The sequence below is a fragment of the Pelophylax lessonae genome, assembly GCF_965119305.1.
Source record: "Pelophylax lessonae genome assembly, chromosome: 1".
In the NCBI taxonomy this organism is placed as follows: domain Eukaryota; kingdom Metazoa; phylum Chordata; class Amphibia; order Anura; family Ranidae; genus Pelophylax; species Pelophylax lessonae.
Genome location: NC_138768.1, coordinates 271,685,475 through 271,708,225, shown reverse-complemented (window position 1 = coordinate 271,708,225; position 22,751 = coordinate 271,685,475). Strand labels below are relative to the sequence as shown.

General features: G+C 44.7%; 1 protein-coding gene across 4 annotated transcripts in view; it reads right to left on the bottom strand.

Moving 5' to 3' along the window:
• Positions 1 to 4,628: 4,628 nt before the first annotated feature.
• Positions 4,629 to 22,751, bottom strand: part of MED15 (mediator complex subunit 15) — a 147,143-nt gene continuing 129,020 nt past the window's right edge. For all 4 annotated transcript variants that reach the window (XM_082243759.1, XM_082243762.1, XM_082243761.1 and 1 more), the window contains one exon: positions 4,629 to 4,964. In XM_082243759.1, the coding sequence (XP_082099885.1) occupies positions 4,828 to 4,964 (137 nt within the window). In that variant the 3' untranslated portion in view covers positions 4,629 to 4,827. The remainder of the gene's footprint in view (positions 4,965 to 22,751) is intronic.

Genomic DNA, 22,751 nt, shown 5'->3' with positions numbered 1-22,751 from the left:
AACATTTGTGCAAACCAATCAATATACGCTTATTAGGATTTTTATAATAATAAATCAATACATATTGGCCTAAATTTAACCACTTAAGCCCCGGAGGATTTTCCTGCTCAAAGACCAGGGCCTATTTTGCGATTCAGCACTGCGTGACTTTAACGGACAATTGCGCGGTCGTGAGACACTGTACCCAAATGAAAATGACGTCCTTTTTTTCCCACAAACAGAGCTTTCTTTTGGTGGTATTTGATCACCTGTGCGATATTTATTTTTTGCGCTATAAACAAAAAAAGATCGTCAATTTTGAAAAAATAATATTTTTCACATTTTTTTATATGAAATTTCCCCCCCCCCCCCAAAAAAATGTAAAAACTAAAAAATTTAACATTTTAGGCCAATTTGTTTTCTGCTACATATTTTTGGTTAAAAAAAAAAAAAAAAATCGCAATAAGCATATTTTGATCGGTTTGCGCAAAAGTTATTGCGTTTACTAAGGGAAAGATTTATGTCATTTTTATTGTTTTTTTTTTTTAACGAGGAATGGCGGTGATCTGCGATTTTTTTTGCGGGACTGCGACATTGCGGCAGACAGATCGGACCCCTGACTAACATTTTTGACACTTTTGGGGGTACCAGTGACATTACTACAGTAATCAGTGCTATACATATGCACTGTTACTGTAAAAATGACACCGGCAGGGAAGGGGTTAACTTTATTAGTGATCAAGGGGTTAAGTGTGTCCCTAGGGGCGGGTTTCTAACTGTAAAGGGGTGTGGCTTGTGATGTAACCACAGAGACATATGATCCTACATAGCAGGATCGTATGATCTCTGCTGTTACATCAGGGAGAATGACAGGCGGCTTTGTTTACATCAGTCGCCTGCCTTTCTCCCTCTCCAGTGGGAGACCGCGAGTGACCGGCGGACATCGGAGCCGCCGGTCACACGCGCGGGGATGCAGGGGAACGAGCAGGGGCGGGAACGCGCCTCCAGCGGCGCGCGCTCGCCCCCTGCAGGCTACTGGGCGAGCGACGTAGTACTACGTCGCTTTGCCCAGGAGGGGCTGACTGCCGCAGTAAATGTACTGTGGGCGGTTGGCAAGCGGTTAATAGCAGAAAGTACATTTTTCCCCCCCCCAAAAACTTTTTTTTTTTTTTTTTTAACAACCAACCATAGTGGTAATCAAATAAAAAAAAAAAAAAAAAAAAAAACAGGACATTTTTTTTTTTGGGACAGCATCACTCGACCGCACAATTGACACTTAACCTCCCTGGCGGTATTCCTGAGTGTGGCTCGGGGTTAATGTACAGTACCAAAAGCGGTAACCCCGAGCCACACTCAGGAATACCCCACAATCAAGCTTACCTTCCACTGCGATCCCCTGCCGTCCTCCGGCTGTGTGCTCGGCCGATGCCAGGTTCCCTTTCCTGCGAGTGCCGAGACGCAGGGGAGTGGAACTGGCGGGAGATTTAAAAATACCCATTTTACCCTAAAATAAGACAGTGTCTTATATTAATTTTTGCTCCCAAAGATGCGCTAGGTCTTATTTTCAGGGGATGTTTTTTTTTTCCCATGAAGAAGACTATGGTACACATTTATTGTTTAACAAAAAAAAAAAAAGGAAATTTATTATCTGTATACGGTACGGTAGTAATCACAAACCAGCAAATTACATCCTCCTGTGTCATTTTGACCCCCCCCCCCTTCGGAACCTCCTGTGTCATTTTGATTGCCCCCTCTGATCCTCCTGTGTCATTTTAAGTGATCCCACATCCCCCACCGCTTTGCCAGTGGACACCTTCACCAGACATCCCCCCCACCCCTTTATCAGACATTTCCTCCCTACCTCAGTCACCCCTGTGTGTCCACACAATGTGCCCGACTCCTGCCCCGCGCGACTCACTGTCTAATTGTGAGTCAGCCAGACTCCATCAGGGCAGAGCGAGCAGCTTGTCCTGGTGGCGGCACGAGTTCTCTGATTAAAAGAGACCTCGCACTTCCTGTCTGCTCAGACTGTGCTTCGGCCAACAGTGAGCTGTGCGGCGGTGCCCGCCGCTACGGTCCAGAGTCAAGAGTTACAGTGGCTTCGGGGGGCCTTCTTATCGGGGAGACCTTATGTTGGGGGGAGGCCTTATTATCGGGGGAGGTCTTATTTTCGGGGGGATGCCTTATATTTCAGCGAGAGGCAAAACTGTAAGTAGGTCTTATTTTCGGGGGATGTCTTACTTTCGGGGAAACAGGGTAAATAAATAAAACAAATTACATGATTTTCCAATGCCCTGCCTGTACTTTTTGCGGTTCTTTGTGCCTGGAAAAATTGAGAATGTCCATGGTGTCCAAAAAGCATTTTTAGCTCAAAAGCGCTTTTATACAAACTGGAAAACAGCGACGGTGAATCGGAAATAATTTGAAGAACTGAGCGATAGTGATTCGTGGGAAAATTCCTCATCAGGTACTAAAAAGTAACAGCGACGATTCTGCGAATGAGCTCAGTGATGTGCGAACTTGGTGCTCTATTGACTGCGGTACGGATCAGGCAGTGCCCCCAAGATTCCTATTTACTGGAACACCTGGTATGAAAGTTGACGTTGACCTTGGCATACCTACAATTATTTCTGACTGATAAGGTTATTGAAAAAATAGTTACCGAGATAAACCGGTACAAAGAGCAACAATTGGCTGCGCATTGGAAGTTTGCAAGATGCAGAAAGTGGGAACCAGTGACCAAAGATGACATTTGGAAATTTCTGGGCCTAATAATTCTTCAGGGAGTTGTGGGGAAACCCCTGCAGAAGTGGTATTGGACAACCAAGACATTACTTGCCACTCCATTCTTTGGCACGGTCATGCCAGAGTACAGATTCTCCCTAATAATGAAATATCGCCACTTCGAAAACAATGAGCAATTTGATGAAATTTATATTGTATTATAATTTATGATTTAGTGTTTCAAACTTTAATCATACCCGGGATGTTTACTAAACTCTTGTTTGGACAGCTTTAAGAGAGTTATGCCTAAGAATTACAGGCCTAAAATATAAAACATTTACATGCAAAACAATGTACCACTTTTAGCACAAAAATTCTGACATAATCAGACCGCCAGGGAGGTTAAAGTAACCCAGTGCCGTATCGCAAAAAATGGCCTGTCATGAAGGGGGGTAAATCTTCCAGAGGTCAAGTGTTAATAACCCATGCACCAGGAAGATCTAGAAATTTAAGGTACTTCACAGTAATGCCTTTATCCTGGGTTTGTATGTTATCAGCTCATCTAATAAAACTCCTTCATATCTTAAAGATGTTAGAAAGGGGACACTTAAGGGCGTATTTATAAAGCAGTGAATATGAAACTGCAGGTGAATATTCACTCTGGTATAAAACGTGTGCACATATAAGTATTGTATAATAGATATGTATATTCTATGACCACACTTTTAGTTTAAACCTTGTTTATTCCACTTAATATGCATATATAAAACCTCAAATGTCTGAGCATTAATAATGTACATGTTTTTTCCAAACAGTTTGCTAGAAATAAAAAACAGTTAAAAAAGCAATATTTGTATACTTATGACTCTCTGAAATGAGAACATTTTATTTATTGCAAGAAACTGCAAAAAAAGAGAGAGAAAAAAAAAAGGCTAATCTATGTCATCTTCTGCAGGATCTGCAAAGGACAGATCTGCATCTGTGGAGAGGCAGGTGGATGATGTCACAATCTCCACCTATCATAGTAAGCCTTGTATACATTGATAAAAATACAATGCCTCCTGTAAATGGCTGGGCAGCGCTCACCCCCACTTGATTGAGCGCCAACAGCTGATCGGAAGTTCCCATACCGCTGCCAGAACACAACACTGTATACTGTATAACAGCCCATGGCATCAGTTTCTAAGGCCTTGTTATATTAGGGCATTGCACATACACTATATATAAAGAAAGAACATACTATTGCCATTAATAACCATTTAGATTGCTGCTTTCACTCTCCTGTACTGTATTAGAAACATAACTGGTGTCTAGGGGCAGCAAGAAATGTTTTCTGCTTGATACTAATTATCTCATTAGGTGCTTGTTATCCAGCCTCTCAGGAGAAGCAATAATAGTCATTGGGAGGGCTGTGGGTGGACAGGCTGGTGCGACGTGCTCTTACAGGAAACATGTAACCAGGGAATATGGATGCTGCCACTGTTAACCTTCAAATATACATGTTGCCTTGCAATTTCAATTAACTTCAGTGCCTTAAAAGTCACTGACTTAGCAGAGTTATGTCATCATGCTAACTTTATAATCTGTATGCCTATTTCAGGACACTGAAGCCATAGATGGGCAAGATACTGTTCTGAGGAGGAGGTGGTTAGGGGTTATGTATTTCTCTTGCTACAGGTTTCCTTTAAAGGAAGGGAAGATGTGGTTAGTCATTATAGTAAAAGGGGCTAATTGATGCCATTGCTGCTGAACAAAAGACTGGGGAGCTAGTGATGTGTGGTAATCTTTGAAGAAAAGGCCCCAAGAAGCGAATATAATCTCTTAATAATCATAAGCATAGTTGGGAAAATCGTTGAAAATGTCCATAATGCAACTTCTTCCCTGCATCAAATATATAACAGAATTTGTAAACATGGTGCTTGTTGTCATGTGTAAAAATGTACCATTTCAGACCTGCAGAAATAGAAATGTGGCTCCTAATGTTTTGTACAATTTGTCTATCATTTAATTATTCATTCCAAAGACAGCAGAGTTTAAGCTCCTGTTCAGCATTTCCATTTACTGGCCCCATGGGCCTAATGGACCGGTCCAGATGTGTTTATGCATATGAACATCCTGTTCTCTTCATGCAGCCGACAGACAGGCTTGCCGAATGCTCTGTGCCCATGTGGTCAGCAATGCTGTGAGAGAGTGTTTGTCGGGAAGCTGAAGTAGTTTTGAGGTCATGCAGCGGTAAACAGATTGTAGGAAAGGATTGGCCTCTGAAAAAGAACATGAAGAATAGAATGGGTCAGTGATGTATGTATTTTCAATATACCCATTATGTACTAGAGCAATTTCAACTATGGGCCTACTGGTTCAGCAAAAACAATACCTACAGTACTAGTTCGAAAGCAAACAAAGTTCTTTGGCAATATTCCTGCAATTTTTTTTTCTGTGCATTCTAAAAAGAGGCAAGAAGTCAGACGAAAAAAGAAGCTTTTACCTACTTTAACCAGTGTAAAATTTCAAAGCAACTAGTGTTTTTTTACCATGGATAAAAGGGTGCAAGTTTTATTCTTCGACTTGTTCAATTTAGAATAGCATTAACCACTTGTACACCAAGCCTTTTTCTGGCACTTTTTAGTAGGGTATAGGTGCTCAACCTGTGGCCCTCTACCTATTGCAGAACTACAAGTCCCACGAGGCATTGCAAGGCTGACAGTTACAAGCATGGCATGATGGGACTTGTAGTTCCGCAACAGCTGGAGGGACACCCATGCCCTAGGGCAGGCATCTCCAAACTACGGCTTTCCAGCTGTTGTGGAACTACATTTCCCATGAGACATTGTAAAAATCGGACATTCACAGACATGACTAGGCATGATGTGAATTGTAGTTCCTAGACAAATGAAAGGGCCAGAGTTAGGAGACCCCTGCCCTAGGGAATAAAATGGCACTTGTTGCAATTTTTTATGTATTGCGATATTTGCGCAGCGGTTTTGCAATTTTGGGGGGGGGGGGGGGGGGGGGGGTCGGATGTATTTTTGTCATACCATAAAATCCCTTTCTCTGATGTTCACTGACAAAACAGTGCCTATAGCTGAGTGTGGGTGTATACCCCCTGGGACTGCCTATAGGCGTAATCAAGCTTTTTCTTGCCTAGTGTCCTACTCCTCTAGGGGGGGCAGTATAACCCAATGGTTAAGAAGAATCAGGAGCTGTGTCCATCAATGAACATCAGAGAAATGGATTTTTGACTTGGCTTAAAATCACATTTTTCTCTTTCATTCATTGACTGACACATCTCCATATCTTTTTTGAACCTTGGGTTATGCTGCTCTCCAAAGGAGTAGGACACTAGGCGGAAAAGAATGAACTATGCCTATAGGGCAGTCCTAGGGGGTATACTCCTACTTCCTGCTATAGGACTTCAGTTTTGTAACAAGCAGTGTCATAAGAATACATAACCCAACTCAACAGAGAGGTGGGTGCTGTGTCCGTCAATGAACATCAGAGAAAAGGATTTTACGGTAAGACAAAAATCCAGTTTTCTCTTTCATTCTTTGACGGACACAGCTCCATATGTTCTTTGACCCTTGGGACGTACCAAAGCAGTGCCAACATGAGGGGTGGGAAAAAACACAGCAAAAACATATATTTCCCAAAAAGGCTAAACGTAGCCAACCAGGAGCTCAACCAGGAAACTGGAGCTCACCTAACAAAAAAAAAAAAAAAAAAAATACATCCTCAAGAGGCTCAAGCCTCAGCAACAGCAGCCTGCAAAACTTTGTGGCCAGAAGCAGCATCTGCAGATGCAAATACACCACCTTGTAAAAGTTTGTTAAGGTGTGCACAGACCAGGTGGCCGCCTTGCCAACCTGGACAACTGATGCCCGATGACGGAAGTACCAGGAGGCACTAAGCGCCCTCAAAGAATGTGCCTCAACAGGGAAAGGAGGAACCATACCCTTAACGGAATAGGCCTGTACCACCGTCTGCCTTATCCATCTGGAAATGGTCGCAGCCGATGCGGCCTGCCCCTTACGAGACCCATCTGTAGGGACAAATAAGGAATCAGATTTCCGAATCGACTCAGTTGCTGCCAAGTACACCCTGATTGCCCTCACCACATCCAAGGAATGTAAGGCAATCTCTTTAGGATGCTTATGCCCCGTACACACGTGCAGATTATCTGAAGACTTTTGTCTTCAGATTTACCTTTTCTATGTAGTGCAAGGGCCTGCCAGATTGCATACAAATTGAAAGTGTTTAGGTTTGACCTCATATTATATGGTTTTGGTAAGTCTACAGACAAAAGTCTTCAGATAATCTGCACGTGTGTACGGGGCATTAGGCTTCGGACACAAGGAAGGCAACACAAGGTCTTCATTTAAGTGGAAACCCGAGACAACCTTAGGAAGGAATGACTGGCAGGGACGTAGCACCACTTTGTCCCTGTGAACCACCAGGTAAGGTGACCGACAGAGCAATGCAGCCAACTCTGACACCCTGCGTGCAGAAGTAATAGCCACCAAGAAGGCAGCCTTCTGTGACAAAGTAAGCAGAGGAAGTTCACAAATATTTTCAAAAGGCGGTTTTTGAAGAACCGACAGTACCAGATTGAGGTCCCACGGAGGCACCAGGGACCGTACTGGAGGAGCCAGGTGGCATACCCCCTGAACGAAAGTGTGAACAAAGGAATTTGTGGCCAATGGGCATTGGAAGAAGATTGCCAAAGCAGAAATCTGGCCCTTGATGGTGCTCAGGGCCAAACGCTGATCTACACCTCTTTGTAGAAACTCCAGCAGACGGGACATAGAAAAGGAACGGGGGGAAATGCTCTGAGACTCACACCAAGTAATGTACGCCCTACAAACTCGATGATAAATCGTCCTAGAAGTAGATTTCCTAGATTTTAACAGTGTAAGAATTAGGGCTGCCACGACGCGTCGACGTAGTCGACTACAAAAAATCGTCGACGTGCGAAAAAAGCGTCGACGCGTCAGCACGTGACGTGACGTCACACGCATCTCGCGCGAGTTGCATTAAAATAGCGGAACAGCAGCGGTAATGGCGACATCTGATCCTGGGGGAGAAAAAGCCAGCAGCAGCAGCGGTTCCACGTCAAGCAGCAGAGTACAAAAGGCTTCCAGCAGCAGTTCCAGCAGCACACCACCAGTACAAAAGACAGCGAGAGCCCGATCACGGTCATCAAGGGTATGGGAATACTTTCAGCAGAGGCCAAATAAAATGGTCCTCTGTTCCCTTTGCAAAAGTGAAATGGCATACCACGGCAGCACAACTGCTATGCATGAGCACCTCAGAAGAAAGCATCCTGGCGCACTGACCACAAAGGACGAGCCATCTTTGTAAGTACTAGTACTACTAATTTCAACAATATAATTAATGCATTGCTAGCTGATGATTGCTTAGGCTGTCTTGTGGATCCCTCAGGTCATGATTGACAACAAGTGCAATGATCTGACCATGACCACCAGCACACCTGAGAGCTATTTTGACTGTGACTGCACTCTGCAGCATTATTAATTACAACATTGGCCATGGATATCTCAAAATTCTACTAGAAAAAATACAATTAATATTGTTAGCGTTGAGGCTGAGCATTCATAGATGTGTAAATTGGTAATGTTATTAATTATTATTATTATTATTATTGTTGTTTTTCCTCAGGAAGAGGCAAAGCTGTGTACAAGATTTCTACTTTCATAAAAAGGATGTCACTGCTTGCACACCCCAAGTGGCCATTACACTTACCAATAGCATACTCAACATGATTGTAAAAGATATGAGACCTCTTTCTATTGTAGACGGTCAAGGATTTCGTGAGATGATCAGCACATTTTACCCAGGATACACACTTCCCTCCAGGTCCCATTTCACGAAGCTGATGGAGAGGAAATATGAGGAGAATTTTGAAAGATTGAAAGCGTCAATCAAAGATGTCAAATCCAAAATAGCTCTCACCACAGACGCATGGACCAGTATTGCCACAGAGGCATACTTGGGTGTCACATGCCACTTCATTAATGAAGACTGGAAGCTTACATCCTACAATCTGACCACTATGCCACTTGAAGATCGCCACACAGCTGAAAACATTGCTAACTGGGTGGAAAAAGCAGCTGAGAAGTTTGAGATATCCATGGCCAATGTAATTGCAGTTGTTCATGATAATGCTTCAAATGTTGTCGCTGCTCTGCGTATTTTGGAAGAAAAGCATCCTGGCATCTCTTCTCTCAGGTGTGCTGGTCATACATTGCAGCTAGTTGTCAACCATGCCCTGAGGGATCCCCAGATCAGCAAGACACTGAGGGCTGCGAAGTGCCTTGTGGAACATTTTAAAAAAAGTGAGCTGGCCACTACAAAGCTTAAAGCAAAGCAACAACAAATGGGTACCCCTGATCATGCACTAATAAATGATGTATCTGTAAGATGGAACAGTACTTTACACATGATCAGTCGCCTGCTTGAACAGAGGTGGCCTGTGACTGCCACACTTTCCGATCCTGATGTCACACCACGAGGGAAGCGCTTCCTGGATTTAAAACATGATCAGTGGAGCTTACTTGAGGAAGTGGAACAAGTCTTGAAGCCTTTTGAGTGTGCTACTGTTTTCTTGAGTGGAGAGTCCCATGTGACTGGTTCCGCTCTACCTCCTTTGGTAAAAGGCCTCCAGAAATCCATACAGAGCACAATTTGCGAGATAGCGGCAGTCAAGGCTTTCCAAAATGTTGCTGCACAGGAGATGACCACAAGATGGGAGAGGGAAACTAAATTCAGAGATGACGGAGGAGAAAATATATGTCTTATTGCAGCAGCCCTGGACCCCAGATTCCGCAAGCTAAAATTCCTGGCAGCAGAGGATAGTTTAAAAGTTCACCTCAAGGTCCAAGCTCTTGCTCTTGAAGAGAAAAGAAGATATGAGGAAGAGCAAACACATCAACGTCAATGTGAGGAACAGGTTCAGTCAGCCAGTGCAATGAGTCCAGACATGAAACTTTCAGAAAAGAGGCAAGTGTCTATGTTGGACTCTTTGCTCGGTTCAGATTCAGATGAACACCACAGTAATGGTGAGGATGACACTGGTCACATCCAAGATCCAGAAATTCACAGTGAAGTTGTGAGGAATGAGATACACATGTACTTTAGTGAGCAGGCCATTCCAAAGGAAGACAATCCACTGAAATGGTGGAAGGAAAATGAAGGGAGGTTTCCCATCTTGGCCATGCTGGCAAAGAGTTACTTGTGTGTGCCTGCAACATCAACCCCATCTGAAAGGCTTTTCTCAGTTGCTGGCAACATTGTGACTAAAAAAAGAGCAAGCCTAACTGCAGAGCATGTCAATATGCTAACCTTCCTCCATTGCAATGCTATATTATAGGTACAGGCCCCCAACCTGTACCTATTGCACTCTCTTGGGTTGTATTGTTGGACTTCTTTAAACTACAAGATGGCTGTTGGCTGCCTTCAGGTAATCTTTCCTCAGTATTGGCCATTATAATTTGCACAGTGTTGAGCTTGCTTTTTGTTGGACTTGGCTCCTTTAAAACTATGTTAGTTTTTAGGTATGTTTTACATTTACAAGTAACACACACACCAAAAAAATACTGGTCAACAATAACACTGTATATGGAAAACATACCTAAAAAGTAACCAAGTTTTAAAGGAGCCAACTAGTCCAACAAAAGCACTGCTCAACACTGTGCAAAAATAATGGCCAATACAGCAAAAGATTACCTGAAGGCAGAGAGCTGACTTGTAGTTTAAAGAAGTTAAAGTGTTAGGCAGATATGGCATTTTTCATGCCTGATGCCCTAAAGTGTTTGGCACTTTATGTGTCTCACTCTCTTGTATTTTTGCACAAGTGTTGGATGCTAACCTTCCTCCATTCATTGCAAATGCTAGTATATTATAGGTAGGTACAGGCCCCCAACCTGTACCTGTTGCACTCTCTTGGGTTGTATTGTTGGACTTCTTTAAACTACAAGATGGCTGTTGGCTGCCTTCAGGTAATCTTTCCTCAGTATTGTCCATTATAATTTGCACAGTGTTGAGCGGTGCTTGCTTTTTGTTGGACTTGGCTCCTTTAAAACTATGTTAGTTTTTAGGTATGTTTTACATTTACAAGTAACACACACACCAAAAAAATACTGGTCAAACACTGTATATGGAAAACATACCTAAAAAGTAACCAAGTTTTAAAGGAGCCAACTAGTCCAACAAAAGCACTGCTCAACACTGTGCAAAAATAATGGCCAATACAGCAAAAGATTACCTGAAGGCAGAGAGCTGACTTGTAGTTTAAAGAAGTTAAAGTGTTAGGCAGATATGGCATTTTTCATGCCTGATGCCCTAAAGTGTTTGGCACTTTATGTGTCTCACTCTCTTGTATTTTTGCACAAGTGTTGGATGCTAACCTTCCTCCATTCATTGCAAATGCTAGTATATTATAGGTAGGTACAGGCCCCCAACCTGTACCTGTTGCACTCTCTTGGGTTGTATTGTTGGACTTCTTTAAACTACAAGATGGCTGTTGGCTGCCTTCAGGTAATCTTTCCTCAGTATTGTCCATTATAATTTGCACAGTGTTGAGCGGTGCTTGCTTTTTGTTGGACTTGGCTCCTTTAAAACTATGTTAGTTTTTAGGTATGTTTTACATTTACAAGTAACACACACACCAAAAAAATACTGGTCAAACACTGTATATGGAAAACATACCTAAAAAGTAACCAAGTTTTAAAGGAGCCAACTAGTCCAACAAAAGCACTGCTCAACACTGTGCAAAAGTAATGGCCAAAAATAATGGCCAATACAGCAAAAGATTACCTGAAGGCAGAGAGCTGACTTGTAGTTTAAAGAAGTTAAAGTGTTAGGCAGATATGGCATTTTTCATGCCTGATGCCCTAAAGTGTTTGGCACTTTATGTGTCTCTTGTATTTTTGCACAGTTGCACAAGTAGTGTTGTTGAGCACTGCAGTGCTTTATAATTTATATGGCATTTTGAATGCTTTTGGTTTTGAATTAATGGCATTATTCCTGCCTGATGTTAAAGTGTTGTTTACATTTTATTTTTGCCACTGAAACTTCAACCACATTGAAGTATTTTTTGGAAAAACTTTAATAAAAGTTGAAATATTATATTAGAAGTTGTACGTATCATTTTTTGTAAAGTTATTCAAAGGATTATTTAACTAATCAAAGAAAGAACACTAGATTAAGCAAAAGAACACTAGATTAAGCAAAAAAACAAAAAATTTAAATAATCGTTAGATTAGTCGACTAATCGTAAAAATAATCGATAGATTAGTCGACAGACAAATTAATCGTTAGTTGCAGCCCTAGTAAGAATTACTGAATCCGACAATCCTCTGTCACTCAGTACCTGGCTTTCAATAGCCAGGCCGTTAAAGCCAGCGACCATAAAGCAGATTAGAAGATCGGTCCCTGAGACAAAAGTTCTTCCCTGAGAGGGAGTCTCCAAGGGGCATCAGCTACCAGCCTTACTAGGCCAGTCTGGGGCCACCAGAATGACTTGAATCCCTTCTGCCTCGATTCCGCACAGAAGTCTCGGCAGAAGCTGTAGTGGAGGAAAGGCATACATTAGCCGATACCGACCCCAAGGGGCCACCAGAGCATCCGAGGAGTCGGCCAGAGGATTCCGAGACCTTGCAACTTCAGGATTTTTGTCTCCAGAAGAAACACCCGGGCTTAGGCTGAATCTAGCGTCAGGTCCAGGTAGTCCAGTTTGTTGGACGGAGTCAGAGCTGATTTCTGAAAACTCACTTCCCAGCCAAACTCTTGCAAGGTTCGCACAGTGATGTCCAAATCGTCTTTTAAGACAGTTGGAGACTCTGCGCGCAGAAGATGATCATCCAGGTACCCCAGAACCGCGATTCCCCTCTGCCTGAGAAAAGCTAACACCGAGGCTAAAACTTTTGTGAACACCCGAGGAGCTGAGGCGAAACAAAAGGGTAACACCACAAACTGATAGTGCCCATGGCAAAGCGAAGAAAACGCTGGTGCCAGACATATAATGGGATATGAAGGTAAGCGTCCTTGATGTTGACAGAGGACAGAAAATCCCCTTGATGAAGGGATGCCACTATGGTGCGAATGGACTCCATCCAAAATTTCTGAACCTGCACAAAGCGGTTCAGGGATTTTAGATCAAAGATTAGACAGGCCTTGCCTACCTTCCTGGGAACAGTAAATAGGTTTGAATAAAACCCCTAAAAACGTTCTGATCCTGGAACTGGTACAATGACTCCTTGCGAGAGAAGATGTGCCGCCCAAAGAAGGCCTTGCAGACGATCCAGGGACAGACACAAGCTGGAAGAACTTTGCCAGAGGCAAGGACCGAAAAACTCGATCTTGAAACCAGACCGAATCAACGCATGGACCCATTTGTCTTGAATGAAAGAGGTCCAAAAGTCTGGAAAGAAGCGAAGATGGTACGGGTGAGGGACCCCATCATGCAGAGGCAGACTTGTCTGCGGGACCAGCGGAACCCACTTTTGACTTACCAGACCAGGGTCTCTTGGAAGTTACGGGCGGATTTTAATCCCTTGTCCTGCGATCCTGCAGGACGAAATGGCAGTTTGTGAGCCGAGAAGAAAAGGACCATGCTTGCGACTAGGTTCTTTGCTCTTGGTTACCTGTGAAAGCAGAGTACTCTTACCTCCCGTATGGACCTTATCTCTTCCATAGAAGCTCAGAACAGGCGGACTCCTACAAAAGGGGAGATCGTCAGCACCTTTTTGGAAGCCTGGTCCCCAGACCAGCATTTCAGCCAAATCATGTGGCGAAGAGTTACAGCTGTTACATACCTCTGCAGGCTAAAGGGGCCGCATCCAGAGAAGCATCACAGATATACTGTAACTCCTGTACCAACTGATCCGCCAGCGCGCAGCAGCTTAGCGGATTCCGTTAAGGTCTAGGAGACCAAGGTTATTGCAAACACCGGCCTGAAATTGAACTGGCCACGGTAAAAAAGGTATCGGACCAGAGACTCAGCTCTCTTGTCCACCGGATCTTGTCCTCCACCGGCATAATGTGGCTTTATTTAACATAGAAAGCTGAGAATCGACCACCGGCAGAACGGTCAGTCCCTTTAACCACCTCCCTACCGGCCACTGTATATATACGTCCTGAGTTTAAACCTAAATACCGGTGTTATGGCAGCAGATAGCTGCCATAACCCTGGTATTTTTTTTAAACTGCAGGCGATCGGCTTTCCGTTAAGGGTGGTCCCAGCGGCGGATTTGCCGCGGGATCACCCTCCGGGATGGCGGAAGAGGTGCCCCCCCCTCCCGCCGCTTCCCTGTCCTTTTCCCCGCTTACCACACCCGAACGCATACGGAAACCCCGCCCACATATGTAAACGGTGTTCAAACCACACATGAGGTATTGCCACGATCGATAGAGCAAGAGCAATAATTTGAGCCCTAGACCTTCTCTGTAATTCTAAGATGGCAACCTGTAGAAATTTTTAGAGTGTCGCCTATGAGGATTTTTAAGTACCAAAGTTTGTCGCCATTCCGTGAGCAATTTTGAAGCATGACATGTTGGGTATCTATTTACTCGGCGTAACATTATCTTTCACATTATGGAAAAAATTGGGCTAACTTTACTGGATTCTTATTTTTTAATTAAAAAAAAGTGAATTTTTTCCCAAAAAATTGCGTTTGGAAGACCGCTGCGCAAATACGGTGTGATAAAAAATATTGCAATAATCTCAATTTTATTCTCTACTGCTAAAAAAAATATATAATGTTTGGGGGTTCTAAGTAGTTTTCTAGCAAAAACAACTGATTTTAGCTTGTAAACACCAAATGTCAAAAATAGGCCTAGTAGGCAAGTGGTTAAAAGAGACTCTTGAAAAGAAGACCTAGCGAACTGCTCAGGTATCCCGACTATGCGTTTTGGGGAACCCCACTGACTTGCGACAATATCGTCAAAATAGACAGGAAATGGGAACACCTTAGACGCCTTGGAAGGTCTGCGGGTACCAAATTGCACCGGCGCAGCGTTAGCGTCCAATTTTAAAGTTTCCCCGCACTGATACAATCAGTGCCTCCACAAGCGCCTTCTCATGTGCGGCCGTAGTGGAAGAGGATTCATCCTCAAGGTCAGAGCACTCAGGGTGCGTGGACACAGACCCAGGAGGGTGACTCGGGTCTGCGGTGGTCAAATCAACCTCAGAATCTGAGGATGCTAGGCCTATTTTGAAAGGCCATATCAACTTTGGACACCAGTGACTGCAGGACCGCTGTCATGGCCACCAGGGCGGACTGAGACCCAGAGGGTCATGCAGCTTCTGATAGTGGGTCAGGTGGTGACACATGCTCCAGGGACTCCATAGTTTATCTAGGGACTGCCAGCAAAATCTGGAAAAATAGCTGTGAAACACCCTCCCCCCACCGCTGTATCAGTGGCACCACAGGTCCCAGCGCACCAAAACACACTGCTATAGCAGAAGAGGGAGCGTGCCCACCCACAGACTCTCAACCACTGATTCAGGAGGGACATAGAGCGCCAAAACAAAACTGCTAGCCGTGTGACGATCAGAGAGGAAAAGGAAGCGCAGACACTGCCACTATAGGCTCACCGCCGAATCACCGCTCCAGTCTACCAGAAAATAGCCCCCACATTAGAATCAATGAGAAACTATCAAAACATGGCCGCAATACCACTAGGAACAATCCACGGCAAAATGATGGCGGTGCCCGCACGACCAAGTCGTGACCAGGGCTATGCATCCTCGCGGGATGTTTATTTCGCTGGCCAACCCTTGTCCAGTGGGGCCATGCCACGGCAGACCCAGACTGGGAAGACCGTAAGGATCTACGATATCCAGTGTGTCACCCAGTCCAGCAGTTGATTGTAGTTCTCACTAGAACATACTTTATTGTAGTTCAGAAAATAATAAAAGAAACAATATTTGTTTAATAAAGAAAAAATGCTAGGACCAAAGATCCCAGCAAGGAACTAGGTCCTTACTCCTGACTAGGCAGAAAAAAAACTGAAGTCCTATAATAGCAGGAAGTGGGAATATACCCCCTAGGACTGCCCGATAGGCGTAGTCAATTCTTTTCCGCCTAGTGTCCTACTCCTATGGAGAGCAGCATAACCAAAGGGTCAAAAAAGATATGGAGCTGTGTCAGTCAATGAACGAAAGAGAAAAATGGGATTTTTGACTTCACGTAAAATCCATTTCTCTGATGTTCATTGACAGACACATCTCCTGATTCTTCTTAACCATTGGGTTATACTGCCCCCTACAGGAGTAGGACACTAGGCAGAAAAAACTTTATTATGCCTATGGGCAGCCCCAGGGGGTATATACCCACACTCAGCTATAGGCACTCATATTGTTAAGCATTGTCAGAAGAAAGCCAACTCCACAGAGGGGTGGGTGCGGTGCCTGTCAAACATCAGAGAAATGGAAAATTCTCAAGGCTAACCATAGCCAACCAGGTAATATGAGCTCAACCAAAACAACTGGAGCTCACCTGAAAAAAAACAATACACCCTCAAAGAGGACATGTCCTCTAAATAGCAGCCTGCAAAAACTTGCGGCCAAAAGCATCCGCAGATGCCAACGCATCCACTTTATAAAGCTTTGCACAGACAACCAGATGGCCGCCTTGCAAACCTGCATCACTGAAGCCTGATGACAGAAGACTCAGGAGGCACTAAGCGCCCTAGTAGAGAGTGTGCCTTAACAGGGAAAGGAGGAACCTGACCCTTAATTGAATAGGGCTGAATCACTGTCTGATATATCTGGAAATGGTTGCAGCAGAAATGGCCAACCCTTTTCGAGGTCCATCCGTGAAGACAAATAGTGAGTCTGACTTCCTAAAAGACTCCGAAGCTGGCAGGTACAGCCTGATTGCCCAAACCACATCCAAGGAATGCAGAGCAATTTCCTTAAGATATTTAGGCCTGGGACAAGGGGAAGGCAACACAATGTCCTCATTCAAATGGAAATCAGAAACGAACGTTGGAAGGAACAACGGACAGGGACGAAGAACCACCTTTGCGTTGCCTTATCCACCTTACCTGTTGGTTTACAGAGCGGTCAGCTTAGACATCCTTCACGCAGAAGTAATAGCCACCAAAAAGGCCACCTTCTGGGACAACGTAAGCACGGAAACCTCCCGAAATTTTCGAAGGGAGATTCCTATGGATAGTTGACAACACCAATTTGAGGACCCACGGCGGTAATGGAGACCACACTGGGGAGGAACTAAGTGTCGAGCTCCCTAGCGAAAGATATGCACCAAGGAAAGTGTAGCCAATGGACGTTGAAAGAAACTGCCAAGGCCGAAACCTGGTCCTTGCTGGTACTCAAGGCCAGGCACTGCTCAATCCGCCGTTGGAAGAAATCCAAGATCCAAGCCACCGAAAATACAGCAGATCTTGCGACCAGCCGTACCAAATCGGCGCACCAAGAACGGCAAGGCCAGTCTGGAGCCACCAGAAAGACCGCAAACCCTTCTGCTTCAATCCTGCACAGGAGTCTTGGCAGAAGTTTGAGAAAGGCATAAATCAAATGATACTCATGCCAAGTAACCACTAATGCATCTGCGGCTTCGGCCAGAGGATCCTGAGACCATGGCACAAACCACTGTACCTTCCATGGAATGTGTACAGCAGAGAGGGCTGGAACGATCGTTCTGCCCACCTTAGAATGCCAGGTACTTCCCGATCTGCCAGGACACTTCTTGTGCCCCCATGGTGATTGACATAGGCCACGGCCGTAGCATTGTCCGATTGAATTCGTACTGGACACCCCTAAAGACGAATCGTTCAATGATCCAGACAAAGTCTAATCGCTCGGAGTTCCAGTACATTGATCGGCAGTTTGGACTCTTCCCGAGTCCAGACCCCTTGAGCACAAGCTGTGATAAGGAAGCCTTCCCATCCGGAAAGGCTGGCATCCGTGGTGACAACCGCCCAGTACAGGGGGAGAAGGATTTCCCTGTCGAAGTGCCAGAGAACAAAGCCACCCTTAGAGAATGAAATTCTTGTCCTATTTCACCAGACTCTTTTTGCAGAGATCTTGTGTGGAACTGTGCAAATGGAACTGCCACGAAGGTAGACACCATCAGATCCAGCACCGCATGCAAGCCCGAGGGATGACCGTCTGCTGGACAACAGAAGCTGAATTGCCTCTGGCAAATTCTGGAGTTTTTACACAGGAAGCAACACTCCAGCTGAGGCAGAATCTACCCAGATAGTCCAGTTTTGGGGACGGAACCAGAGCAGACTTCTGAAGGGACGGAACCAAAGCAGACTTTTGGGGAGTTCCTGAACTGAACTCCCACAGAGATTGCAGCATAAAGGTGTCCATCAAAGCAGTCAAAGACTCTGCTCGCATAAGATCGTCTAGGTACCCCAGCACCACGATCCCCTGCTGCCACAACAATACTAGCACCGGGGCCAACACTTTGTGAAGACCCAAGGAATAGAGGCAAGACCAAAGGTAAACCGCCACAAACTGACAATGCTCCTCACCCACGGCAAAGCGGAGGAAGCGCTGGTGACCGGCACATATTGGAATGTGAAGGTAGGCGTCCTTGATGTCGATAGAAACGAGAAAATCCCCAGGATGTAGGGATGCCACTACTGTGCGAATTGACTCCATTCAGAACTTCTGTACCTGCACAAAGCGGTTTAGCACCTAGAGGTCCAGAATTGGACGGATCTTTCCTTTCTTCCAGAGGACTGTAAACAGACTTGAGTAAATCCCCAGAAAACATTCCGGAACCAGGACAATCACCACATGAAGTAAAAAGTCTTGCACCTCCCCAAGTGACCCCGTAAGCAATCAGGGGACAAGTGCAGGTTGGAAGGGAAGAACCTTTCCAGAGGAAAAGACCAAAACTCGATTTTGTAGCCGCACCGAATTACCTTGTGGCCCCACTTGACCTGTACCAGAGGTATCCACTAATCCATAAATCAATGAAGACGTCCCCCCACCCCAGATACAGATGAAGGCACCCCTTCACGCATAGGAAGGCTGGTCCACAGGTCTGGAAGAGCCCCTCATGGCTTGCCAAACCAGGTCCTCTTGGAACCTCCGGGGGAGGCCCTGAAAGACCTTTATCCCCTGAGGGACAAAAAAAAAAAAAAAAAAAGCCTCTTATGAGCCAAGAAGAATGGCCCACGTCTACAACGCGGCTCCTTGCCCTCGCAAGATGAGTACTCTCCTCCCCCGAGACCCTTAATGATGTCATCCAAGGAAGCTCCAAACAGGTGATCCCCCACAAAGGGGAGAACAGATAAGGCCTTCTTAAAAGTCTGGACCGCAGACCAGCATTGTTAGCCAGATAAAGACGCCAAGGACCACTGCTAATACAGGCAGCCTAAAATCAAAGAAGCCCCTCCGCAAAAGCAGGGGAAAGCGGTTTCCCCTCCAGGTCCTGGCATAAAAGTTTAGCTCACTCATCAGAGTTTAAGACACTAGGGCAATAGCAAATACTGGCCTAAGCCGAACCAACCATAGTGAAATATATGGCGGGCCAGAGCCTCAGCTCTGCTATCATCCGGATCTTTAAAGGCCAAGGACTCCTCAACAAGAATTAGGTAGCTTTATTTAACCTGGAAACCGGCAAATCCAGGTGGGACCATCCACTTTTTAGGCTGGGAATCCTTATAAGGATACCTCATAGCAAAACGCTTAGGGACAACAAGAGTGCGTTTTGAAAAACCACAATGTTATATGACAATGTTGTCAAAGTAAGCGGGAAAGGGAACACCCCCGCCACAGTGGAGGACCTGTGGTGTCAAAAAGGGACTGGAGCCTCCGAAGCAGCATCTCCGCCATGTTTAAAAGGTCACGCTCTGACACAAACAGTGCATCCACCAGCGCCATTTCATGCACGGCTAGAGGAAACATCCTCACTGCCTGAGCACTCAGGATGTGTGGACGCAGACCCATGACTCTCGTCTGAAACAGATTCAAGATCTGATGGACAGATGAGGCAGGGGAGAGCAGTGGACGCTATATGCTAAGGTGACCCGGAAAAACCTAACAATCCATGTGGAGGGCACCTACAAGGGGTAGGTGCCCTCCACAATAATAGTGGAATGGTTGCCATCAAAGATTAAAGCGCCCCACAGCCTGAAGATCCACAGTGACCACCGAATACTTAGGAGGGGGGGGCCCCATGTCCACCCTAAAAACCCTCAAGGAGTAGAGGGGGGGGGGGGGGCGACGACAGCTACTTACCATACCAGGAACAGGGTGAGCACCATCGCTCCATCTGGATGTGGTTGTCTATCAGCTAGGAGGAACGCTGCAAATCAGGCCAAGGTCAGATCGCATGCACCCTCGTGAAACGTTTAACTCGCAGGTCAGCCCCTGTCCAGTGGGGCAATGTCGCGGCTGACCCAGCGCGGAGCTGAGGCCTGCGCGCACTCGCTGGCCAGACTGGAGGGACCCTCTGGATCTAGATTATCCAGTCCGTTGCCTAGTCTTGCAGTTGATCATAGAATCTCACTGGAACAAACTAACGAATATAGGAAAAAATCTATTTAAAAAAGGAAAAATATTGCCAGGAATAGAGATCTCAGCAAGGAACTATGCAGAAAAAAAAACTGAGTGGCTATAGCTGAGTGTGGGTGTATACCCCCCTGGGACTGCCCATAGGCATAGTCAAGCTTTTTTCCTGCCTAGTGTCTTACTCCTGTAGGGGGCAGTATAACCCAAAGGTTGAGAAGAATCAGGAGCTGTGTCCATCAATGAACAAAAGAGAAATACACTTTAACGAATTAAAAAAAAAAAAAAAAAAAACACAATGTTTACCACAATTTGTTTTGTAAAGTATGAAAGATGATGTTACGCCAAGTAAATAGATACCCAACATGTCACGCTTTAAAATTGTGCATGCTGGTGGAATGGCAATAAACTACTGTACTTAAAAATCTACATAGTGGACGATTTAAAATTTTATACAGGTTACCTGTTGCTTTCACTCTAACGTTTATGGCGATACTTGTGTGGCGCGAACATGGTTTACATATGCGTGCGCGACCTATGTATGTGTTCTCTTCTGCGCTCGAGCACAGAGGGATGGGGGCGCTTTAAAAATTAATTTTTTTCTTCATTTTTACACGGTCATTTTATTTATTTTTTAATCACTTTTATACCTATTACAAATAATGTACACATTCCTTGTAATAGAAACAAGGATGACAGGTCCTCTTAATGGGGAGATCTGAGGTCAGGAAGACCCCAAAATGTCTCATTTACCTTTAAAATGCAAAAGCTTAAAAAAAAAAAAAAAAAAAAAAAAAAAAAGGAAAAATCGTTTATTTTCACCCTGGACCAGAAGTGGCGTCTTGACGTTGCTCTGGTCCTCCAAGGCCATAGAGGCGACAAAGACTATCTAGCCTTATTGTCTACAGCTGATGGTGACAACAGTAGGCCATCTCTGCATAATATGTAAGGAAAATGTTAACCTGTCACTCCCCGGTTCACAGCTTTAAAATGGAGAATACAAAATAGAAAGCACAATTGGAAGACTGGGATAGATTGTCACCCCTTTACAGTGAATCTCTGAACAAGGACCCTTCATGACATGATCACCATGTATTCTTTTAGTGAAAGCTGCAGATTTAAAAAATCACTAAGAGGAAATAAATGACTACGTAAAGGAGAAGGTCAAAGATCTTTTGGCCCTATGCCTCCTATGGCCTTTTTTGTGATGCATTTACATATATGTCAAAGCATCCACAGATGAAAATTTTTTTTTGTGTGTGTTATCAGCAATAGAAACCCCTAAACCCTGGCTGGTAATTCTTAGGGAAATCACACACTCAAACCTAATACAGTTTAGACACTAAAGGTTATGTCCAACTACAGGCAAAACGTTACAGCAGGAAATGGTTCGATCCTCCGTCAGGGTCTCATTGGGAAGATCTTTCCTCATTTCCTGTCCCCTTGCACAAGGAAAGGAAGTGTGGACAAATCTATTAAAAATCATTAATAATAATAAAATTAATTATTAAATCAGACATTAGTAAAAACACTATCTATCGTTCATTGACAGAAGCAGCTCCATATTCTTCTTGACCATTAGGTTATGCTGCCCCCTACAGGAGTAGGCAGGAAAAATCTTTACCATGCTTATGGGGCAGTCCCTGCAGGCAAACACTAACTCTGCTATAGGATTCAGTTTGTTTCTGCCTAGTTTAGGATTTCCTCCGCTGAAACTCCTGCCGGGGCTTCTGCGCAGGATAGAGGTGGAAGGGATTCTGGTCGCCCCAGAGTGGCCTTGCCGGTCTTGGTATGCAGATCTAATAAGGTTGGTCGCTGATGCTCCTTCGGAGACTTCCCCTCAGGAAAGATCTGTTGTCTCAAGGGCCGATTTTCCATCCTGCTTTAAGTCGCTGGCTTTCACGGCGTGGCTGTTGAAACCCAGGTATTGAAGGACAGGGGGGTCTTTCTGACTCAGTGATTCCTACAGTGTTGAAGGCTAGAATATCTACCTCCAGGAAGATCCATCATCGTACATCTTATGGTGTGAATTGTTGAAGATGCATCCTCAAATTTTTTTGGTGGCTAGGATTTTGACCTTTCTCCAAAGAGGGGTTGAACAGCGGTTGGACTTGGATACTAATAAAGGCCAGGTGTCAGCTTTGGCTGTGTTTTTCTCAACGCCCTTTAGCTACGCATGCTTTGTTCGCACTTTTATTCAAGGGGTTCGCCATATGGCTCCCCTGATATGATCCCCATTACCTCCATGGAATCTTAACTTGGTACTGTCTGTTCTTCAAAAACCTCCCTTTGAGAACATTAGGGAGATTCCTCTGCTTACACTCTCGCAGAAGGTAGCTATTACCTCTGCTCCCAGAGTATCTGGTGCGGTGCTATCCTGCCGTTCACCTTATCTGGTGGTCCACAGAGATAAGGTGGAATTTCGACCTAATCAGTCGTTTCTTCCTACGGTGGTTTCTTATTTCCATTTGAATTAAGACATTGTGCTGCCTTCACTCTGTCCTAAGCCCAAGCATCCTTGCGTTCTTTGGATGTGGTT